Source organism: Carica papaya, chromosome 2 (assembly GCF_054855325.1).
Source record: "Carica papaya isolate Zhongbai chromosome 2, ASM5485532v1, whole genome shotgun sequence".
Lineage (NCBI taxonomy): Eukaryota > Viridiplantae > Streptophyta > Magnoliopsida > Brassicales > Caricaceae > Carica > Carica papaya.
The window spans coordinates 36,445,006-36,454,684 of record NC_142310.1 but is presented as its reverse complement, the minus strand read 5'-3'; the positions used below and the strand labels follow the sequence as shown (position 1 = coordinate 36,454,684).

General features: G+C 35.1%; 2 protein-coding genes across 6 annotated transcripts; one reads left to right on the top strand and one right to left on the bottom strand.

Annotated features, from left to right (window-relative positions):
• Nucleotides 1-1,214: 1,214 nt before the first annotated feature.
• On the top strand, nt 1,215-3,903 carry FUC1 (alpha-L-fucosidase 1). The gene is made up of 3 exons (XM_022040637.2): nt 1,215-1,865; nt 2,301-2,537; nt 2,857-3,903. Exons 1-3 carry the CDS (start codon nt 1,282-1,284, stop codon nt 3,620-3,622), a joined length of 1,587 nt encoding a protein of 528 aa, XP_021896329.1. The 5' UTR covers nt 1,215-1,281; the 3' UTR covers nt 3,623-3,903.
• A 208-nt stretch (nt 3,904-4,111) lies between these two features.
• On the bottom strand, nt 4,112-9,589 carry LOC110813431 (S-adenosyl-L-methionine-dependent methyltransferases superfamily protein). 5 transcript variants are annotated; one of them, XM_022040562.2, is made up of 11 exons: nt 9,462-9,589; nt 8,942-8,990; nt 8,484-8,550; nt 7,713-7,778; nt 7,229-7,322; nt 6,981-7,097; nt 6,636-6,736; nt 5,852-5,926; nt 5,681-5,773; nt 4,982-5,301; nt 4,112-4,483 (listed from the first exon to the last, which is right to left on the bottom strand). In XM_022040562.2, exons 2-10 carry the CDS (start codon nt 8,953-8,955, stop codon nt 4,990-4,992), a joined length of 939 nt encoding a protein of 312 aa, XP_021896254.1. In that variant the 5' UTR covers nt 8,956-8,990; nt 9,462-9,589; the 3' UTR covers nt 4,112-4,483; nt 4,982-4,989. The 5 variants fall into 5 exon arrangements, with proteins under 5 accessions (XP_021896254.1, XP_021896255.1, XP_021896258.1 ...); XM_022040563.2 differs by having other exon boundaries at nt 8,942-8,996; nt 9,462-9,581; XM_022040566.2 differs by having other exon boundaries at nt 8,942-8,968; nt 9,462-9,572.
• Nucleotides 9,590-9,679: the final 90 nt, after the last annotated feature.

Here is a 9,679-nt window from a genome sequence, read left to right as displayed (position 1 = left end):
TTTGGAATTGAACTCGTACCACTCAAACTAAATAAGAAAGATATTGAGAATGAAGAGAAAGGTGTTATGACCACATAAGGCAATGGATTTGTCACCATTCTTGCAACACTTGATTTTTGGGCGCCTCAATGAAGGCATTCCAGTGTCCATCGACCCCACTCACCATGTGGATTACGTTGGAGCCAACGAAGTAGATGTCTATTTATTCAAATAACAAGTCTGTTGATTCTAGTAGTACTAGTACAGTTATAAAACCAAAATCAATGAGAAATGACTAAGTATATAAAAAAAAAATCATAGCCTATAGATAAAGAATAATGAACCTAATTGTCATCACTAAAGAAGAGGAAGTAATTTCAAATTTAGAAAATTAAGAACTAAGAATTTCTTTCTTTAATCTTAGATCAGTTCAAATCGGTTTAGTATTTTATTTGTAGATCAGTTTGAACTAATTTATATATATATATATTTTAAATGCATGACATTTAACGTGATATTCAATATACAATTAAAAAATTAAAATGTGTCACGTGTGACCAAAATTAATATATAAAATAAGTTATCGATATTAATTTCTATTAATAAAAAAAATTGTATCAAATTTTTTAAATATATATATAAATTAATTCAACTGAAAATTAAAATAAAAATTAATTTGAGTAAAAAAAAAATGTAGTACACATAATAAATCATTGTTGTAGCCAAATATCAAATATGAAAATTTGGTATTTGAACGAGTGAATGAATGGAATCATAGTTTTGATATTTAATAATTGACAATAATTACAACCTTCCCATCAAAACTGAAAATTAACATAATTTTATAGGGTAAATTTGGATTAATTATTAAATTACCTCTTAACTTCAAGATAATTATAAATTTACTTTATATTATTAAGAAATACACTCTTAACTAGTATTCTACTAATTAAATATTAAAAAAACTAATCTTCTTATGTTTATAAAAATTCTTAAATCATTTTAGTGCCAGATAATTACAGTCTGTCAAATTTTTTATAAATAAATAACAAAATATTAACATTAAAAAATATATGAAATTAGATTAAATAAAAGGAGGGCATTTTTGTAATTATATTTAAATAAGTTGAATATTTTTGTAAATTACTTTCTAAATTTAATTAACCAAATTTAAAAAAAAACACGTGTTTTATTTTTATTTTTATTTTTATTTTTATTTTTATTTTTATTTTTACCTCACCTCCACCACCATACAGGCTACAGTGTCTCTCCGTCTCACTCCCACTCGTCCAGTCGTCCGCCATGGAAAACCACAGCAAGAAGAAAAAATCCACCATTAAAACCTTAACTAAAACTTCAAACTCCACCCTATTCCTCCTCTTAATCTTCGTCTCTCTCCTCCAAAATTCCCATTGTGCGTTCCCCAAACCCCCTCCTCTTCCCATCTTACCTCTCCCCTCTGCTTCCCAGCTCAACTGGCAGCAAGCTTCCATGTCCCTCTTCCTCCACTTTGGGATGAACACCTTCACTGACTCCGAATGGGGATCTGGCCAGGAAGACCCGTCCGTCTTCAACCCAACTCAGTTCAACGCCACCCAGTGGGTCCAGGTTGCCAAGGACTCCGGCTTTTCAACGGTGATCCTCACTGCAAAGCACCACGATGGGTTCTGCTTGTGGCCCAGTGACTACACGAATTACTCTGTGCGTTCCAGTCCGTGGGAGAAGGGAAATGGAGACGTGATGGCGGAGCTGGCCGCGGCTGCGAAGGAGGCTGGCGTTGGATTGGGGATATACCTGTCGCCGTGGGATCGCCATGAAGATTGCTACGGGAAGACTGTGGAGTACAATGAATTCTACTTGGGACAGATAACTGAGTTATTGACCAGGTGATTTCAACTGGGTTCTCTGAATTTCTTTGCTTAATTGTTTGTTCCTACTTTGCTCCTTTGTGGGTCTGTATTGGTTTTTTTTTTTGTTGGCTATGGAATTTTATGCGCATTCATGAGTAATTGCCATTTTGATAGGTATTGAGTTTATTTGGGATTTGTATATGATTTTGGTTTTGTTTTGATCTATGAATGTATGGATCTTCTGATGAATTAGCACTGAACTGAACATCAAAAACCTCTGTTCATGGTTGCTACTTGATTCACTTGGCTTCCTATAAGTTATTTGCTAATTGGATTTTGAAAGCATATTCTTGTTTATGAATGTTCTAAGTTTATTTTCTATTTTCTTATTTTTCTTAAATTTGATTTGTAATGAATCTACAACAAGTAACAGAAGTGAAGGAAATAAATTTCCAAAATTTGGTAAAACAGGTATGGAGAGATCAAGGAAGTATTTTTAGATGGTGCAAAAGGTAAAGGGGCAGTTGACATGGATTATCTCTTTGATTCTTGGTTTAGTCTCATCCATCAGCTCCAGCCTGCTGCTGTCATCTTTTCTGATGCTGGTCCTGACTCTAGGTGGGTAGGGGATGAAGCTGGTGTTGCTGGGTCTACTTGCTGGTCCCTTTTCAACCGGAGCAATGCAAAGATTGGCGATACCGATCCCAAGTGAGTAACTTCCTGCATTTCCCCTTTAAGATTTTGCAACACCAGAATAGATTACATAGAGTACTTACAGACTGTCCTATGCACAATTCTTAGCTCCAGAATCTGGCTGGAGATAACTTTATGGAAAGCTTCATTCCCCTCTGGAATTAATGCTAATTGCATGTTACTACTTTCACCAGGATAGATGATAGGATCCATGGACTTGAGGCACTAAACTCATAGCCTTGTTAGCAAATAAAATGTGTTTCTATAGTTTCTTCCGAGATTGTAAAATTTTAAAATTCTGATCTCTATTTATTGTTGTCAACATGTCCGATAGGTACTCACAGGGAGGAGATCCATGGGGCCATGACTGGGTGCCTGCTGAATGTGATGTCTCCATCAGGCCTGGTTGGTTCTGGCATGCATCACAAGTTCCGAAGACTGCACTGAAGCTTCTTGACATATACTATAAATCATCTGGCAGGAACTGTCATTTGTTATTAAATGTGCCTCCAAATACTTCCGGACTGATTTCTGATGAAGATACAAAAGTCCTTCGAGAATTTAGTGAGCTCAGGAGGTCCATATTCTCCAATAATTTGGCCAAGAAGGCCATTCTTAGCGCCAGCAGTACTCGAGGAGGAAATGACAATTCCCAATTTAACCCTTACAATGTTCTTGAAGAAGGTATTCATACCTACTGGGCTCCTGAAGAGGATCAATCTAGTTGGGTTTTATACCTAGACCTTCATGAATTAGAGTCTTTCAATGTTCTGCAAGTTCAAGAGCCAATTGAAATGGGACAGCGTGTTATCTCCTTCCATCTAGAGATCATTGACGACAATGGGAAGTGGAAGAAAGTGATTAGAGGCACCACAATCGGATACCAGAGGCTGTTGCAATTTCCAACTGTTAAGTCTCGCCAGTTGAAGTTCGTAATCGACGAGTCAAGGGCAGATCCACTTATATCTTATTTTGGCATTTATATTGATAGGTTTTCCATTTTAGGCAGCATATCTGATACCAATTCACACACGCTATACAACAAAAGTCAGATTTATCCACATATCCAACACAACCATTCTCAAATCTCCACAATGTAGCATCTGTTTAAACTTCAGGTTACTATTGTTACACAGGTAATGGTCAGATTTTCAGAGGACTGATTGTTGATGGCTTACTCCACTGCTACACTATTTAATTTCCATTATACTTTTGATACACCTTCAAGCATAAAAAGTTCAAATGCAGATGAGATCTTTTCTTAATCTACATGGTCTTTCGTGTAGAACTTTGGATTTCTCAAGTTCAGAGGATTTGATTTGGTGTTTGTGTACTAACATTAGCTGTTTTATATAAAAATGGTTGAGCCTTTTTTTTTCTAGTCATGGAACAAGAACAATGATGAGAAATATTAGAGACTGCAGTTGAGTAGGTTAGAGTTAATTGATTATAGTTTTCATGTCATTTAGTTTACCGGGTTTATTTTAATTTTGGGTAACTTGAACTTCAGATGGCTCTGATATGGAACTTATTTTTGTTTTTTGAACACTTAATTATTTTTCTGCATTGTGATAACCATTTCTGGCCTCTCAAGAAAACCAGGCCTGATATACATTGATAGACTGGATCATGCATGAAATCTAAACCTAAATGGACTTGTTAAACAATCAAGGTCAACATATAAAGAAGAAAACTTTTGCTTACGCACTATAAATGATTAGAAGAAGAATGTACGCAAATTATAGTTCTCCAAACATGGGTTTGTTCCCCTGATCCCTTATCTCTTGATCATGGAGAGTGCTCATGGGGACTGTCATTGTTAATGGCATGTCGACCTGGCAGTGAAGGCTGAATCATAATATGCAATATGCTCCTTTGAGCTGAACATTTCCAAAAATGATGCATAAGAGCATCCAATTCAACAAAACCGGCATAACAAGGGCATTTCTGCATTTCTGGAGCTGAAAGCAAAAGAAATTTATTTCATTGAATAAATTGGCATAGAACAAAAACTAACATCATTTAAACAATCCCATCTCAAGAACAGAGGAAAATAATGAAATAAATCATGATCTCCTGCAAATCTTTAATCAAGTATTTCAATGCACCTACAGGCACCAGTGCAGGTGTCCTGCTCCTTGCAGACTATATGCACCAAGAATTATGTCCTGCACTGGTGCAATCAAAGAAAATGAATTGAATTATGGTGATTTGAACTGTATTAAGTTGCTGTAGTTTATACTTTCTTTGCCAATAGATTTTATTACAAAAATAGAATCAACAGGTAATAACAAATCACCAAAAAAAATCACCACCCAGATCAGAAGGGAAACTATATTCACCATATCAGAAATCACCAAATCGGGACATGAGAAGCAAGTAATTCAATGAGATAAAGAATGAAACTAGCAGCCATAGAAAATGCAACATCACAAAAGAATATATCATGTGAAACAAACCTGAATAATTAAGTTATCTTAATATCTCTGAGAAGCCGAGCAGCTATCGAGCCATATCTTCTTGCTTCCCAATCACCAAGCTTTCCATCTCTTAGTTTTCTTAAAATACTATCTTCACTCAAACGACTACCAACATCATCCTCTTTAGTCACCAGATTACTACTTCCACTATTTTCACCCGTAGCTGGCATTTTTTCTTTTGCTTCACATTGATCAATTTGATGATCAAGCCCTAAAGTCATAGTTTCTAAGCTCCTTGCTGTAGATTTTAATACCATGTTGAAAAGTTGAATACTTGGATGCTGGTATGTAGCATCCATCTGCAGAGATGGGAAGGGGATTTAGTAAAAAGTTCAGGTTAAAAAAATATGGTCATTGTTATGACAGGCTCAAATCTGCATGCCATACTCCAGAAACAGCATAGCTGGAATATGCTTTAAAGAGCCCTAACACTGAAAACAGCTCTATATTCCGATAGAATGAAAACATGACAACCAACTAATGAACATTTTTATTCTCTTTAATATAACCTGGAAATAACATTAATAACTTGGTAAACTAACTCACTTGAACATGCACACTAACCTTCAATCACAGCCAGGCTCTTCAGAAATACACATTTATCATTATTGTACTTCGCAGCAAAAAAAAAAATGCTACAGCAGGAATTAAGAGTGCAGAATTCCTTAAGATGTATACCTTGGATTTGGGGATAATTTTCACCTCGAAGTGTCGTTTCCACATATCAAGCATTTTCTCATGGACGCTAGTGGAACGGATCTCATACCCCAACTATTTAAACAATTTAGAACAGGTGAGTATGTCAACATAAAAGATTTTTTAAGGGAAGAAAAGTTGGAGATACCCCACCATGATTTGGGTTTTCGGGCCTGATAATGCCAGTATTGTCAGCAGAAGTGGTTCCAAGAGATGCTCTGCATAAACCTAAGCGGGCAAAAGTTACCAGCCCAGTCAGATCTATTATTAATGCTACAATATCAGCACATTAACTTTTTCTTTTCCTCGTTTAGAAGATAAACTATAGTATGTCCTCCTTGGGCATCCCAGCCAGAAGGGAAAGGGGCTGGAAGAACTGCTTCCAACATCCTTTCACTTGTTTTGCTCCATGCTACAATATCAACCCCTGCCTTTGTGTAATTTATTTGCTTCCCAAATCATTACTTGCATCAAACACATCTAACCTACAACTACCATAGCCAGGAGTTCTCTCGGAAATAATGAACCACCATAAGGCTGAATAAACAACAAGAACAGTTTATCACTATCATAATTTCATGCTGAGTTTGTCTTGAAAATAATTCAAACATACGGTCATACTTAAAATTATTAAGGTCTACATTTGGAACAAATGAAGAATTAATTGTTTAAGACCTCAGATTTTATCATTTCATAAGGAATCTCTATCCTTCCATATGAAAATAAGCGTAGTATTTCTAAATGAGTTCCACAAACAAAGTTCATTTATTCCAAACATTGCCCAAAGAATGGATATCAGTACCTGCCAAGTACATATGCATGCCAACATTCTTTCTGCTTATAAGGTAAGCCAGCTTTTTACGAGAAAGCATCCAAACACTCTCTTACTTGTTACCTAAACATGAAATTAGCACAAGAATAGAAAGCAAAAACTTACAACATCAGTACCAATAATGTAGTCAAATGGTGGACCAACTGTTTTTATATGATCCTCATTTCCCCAGCTTAACTCGGCAACATGGATTGATCCAAATGACTCTGCAAGGAACCCAATTTCCATGTAAGACAAAATGTAGAAGACCATTCAAGTTCTTTAATAACACTATCTAGTACCTTAAAATTTATGGCTAGTTAAAGTCCATTGAATTTGTTGTTCAATTTAATAGTCAACCTCATATCAAAATCTTTGCAAATTACCATGGTAGTTTAGTATGCATAAGAAGACAGAGATACCAAATACTCACATGAGAATTACAATATGGAGAACTGTATCAAAGCATACCTGAATCAGAACTCATCTGCATGATTCTTGAAGTATTACGCTCAACATTTCTCATTAGCAATGGCAAAACTTCAACTTGGTCTGTTGTTATAACGTCACATCCCAACAATGCCATGCCTGCAAAGAGTAACTGTGTCAGACTGAGCAACTCTCCACCATATAGATGAGGGCAACTTTACGCCTGTGCCGAGCAGAAAACAACAAGGTACATAAAGGCAACATCTACTAATAACAATGTCAAAACTAACCAAATCCAGCTACTCCACAGCCTGCTCCAAGTTCAATAACACGTTTTCCCTTAAGTTTAGACGGGCTAAATCTTCCCTTTCTGCAATTCTTTTCCTGTAAAAAGTAGATTGTAGAAGCTCTGGAAGACAGAAATTCACAAAGAAGCACAAGGTAGACACACAACTTTTTGCCATGATCATCACAGAAAACTCTTAAAAACTGTTTCAGTATCATAAGAATTTAGATATTATTATCTCATGGGATGATAGGTCCAAAGTGTTGAAATCCCAGTCACCCATTCTCATTTCAGAGATAAATAATTGACCCGCACTCTCTATACATTAATATACTGAGAAAATGACTGCAGTTTGACGCTAACTACTTGCTGGCATAAACTAATTCCACACAATCCCGAGATCTGAACTACCGAGGAGTTAGGGAGGATTGCAAAGTAAATATCAAGGAAGCATTTTCAAGAGCATGAGAAGGAACCAAACTGAATACCAGAAATTTGGCGAGCACTAGTGATGCATCCCAAACTGTAGTTCCTAAATGCTTAGAATTGGGATCCTGCCACATTCACAAGTTGACACTTTCAAGAAAATTTTAGGATAGAGAATATAGCACAATATTGATAACCGAAGTAAATCAACCAAAGAGAATTTGATTCTGATAATAAAACATGACGGCTGCTATATATCAAGAGTGCCTAACAAAACTACCTCAAATTAATATTTCTAAAATGCCAGTGGTTTTTTAACTGCAAATATATAATCCTAATGTATTTTTTCACTGAGAAACATTATACGTTCAAAAAGAGAAAGATGTTTCAACATCTCCCCTCACCTTTTCTTATTTATTACTGGAACCTACACAAGGCAAGACAACATTAGACCCATCCCTATGCAGAATCAACCCAAGACATTTAGGTCTACAGTTCGTTCCGAGATTTGCTCTCAACCACTTAAGCAACCCCATAGGTGTTCTCTCTTTGCCATTTTGACTTGAATATGTGTCCTTGATCTAAATGTTTAGATTTAGAAGATTGAATGTCACAACCTTGCTACTTTCCTAACAAGGAGAAATAGCACCAAAAAATTGCGGATTTCTGACATAAACCAGAGTCCACCCAATAACTATGCCCTCATGTATGTGAAGTTGATCCATGTAGTTTAAAGACCTTGCAACTTAAACTTTCACAGGTTTTGGGATTGCATAATCCACCTAATATACCTATACATGCATGCAACATAAAAAGATAACCTACACAAATACCTGAGCAAACTGTAGTTGATAGCCCAAAACTTCAAGGTTAATTGCACAAGTGCTTGGAGAATTTAACCTGATGCAGCAAAATTAGGTGTTTCAGTGACTATCAAGAATGTTCTGAAATTGAATATAACAGTGAAGTTGGTTTAATAATTTTTCAAATATTTATTCAAAAAAATAATATTTCAAATATGTAAATTATGACTTAATTCTATGTATTAAATAATTAAGATATAAGAATATAAGGACTTGAATCAGAGGTTAAGAACATCAAACTTGCTTTGTGTCTTAAGAGATAAACACATGTATAAAAACATACCATGAGCACAGAAAGCAAATATCTTTAGAAGTAAATGCGTCAATCCTTAAAACGTGAAACAACTTAAAAACTTCATTTTTGTTTGACAGGAAAATTAAAGGCCATCTTTACATACCATCATAGAAACAAAAAAAAGGTAATATACCTGTCAAGCTCCATTTACTCCTTGCTCCTGACGAGGAAAAAAAAACACTCTGAAACTACAAAGATTCAACTTTAACATCTCCAATGTAATCACCATTAAAAGAAAAAAAAAAACCCAATAGACAGTAACTCTAAAGTCTAGATATTTAAAGACTTGGAGCAATATATTCACCGGTTCTGAAAGATTTGGACCAGAGTATTCATAATCAGTGAAGAACACTGAAGGGGAAATTCAATAATACAATCAAATCTCGAAACTAAACAAACAAACAAAAGAATGAAACTTTTGAGGGGAAAAGCAGAACCCAGTTTACGAAATTGAAAAGAGAAAGTAAAAGCAAATCATGGAAAAGTATAACGTAAATCACGAAGCTGACAAGGTCCGAGTATTTGGAATTCGTAGAGTGATATAGCGTTAATTTATCAGTTTCGTGTTATTGATTTTTGCAGATAAGTTTGAGTTAGAAAGAGAAGATTCCGGGAAAAGAAGAATTAAAGATTGAGTTAATGAGAGAGGTAACCTCAATCCGAAGGATTCTCTCTGAGTGGATTTGCTTTTGATGTTTCTGTGAGCCAGACGACTGTAACCTATTGCACCGAGAAAATTTCTCTGTGATCGGAAGGTAATGATAAAGTTATTCAAAAAAATTGTGTATTAAGATATAATAATGATAATTATTTTATTTAAATTAATAGAGTAATATAATTATATATTTAATTAAATTATAATATTAAATAA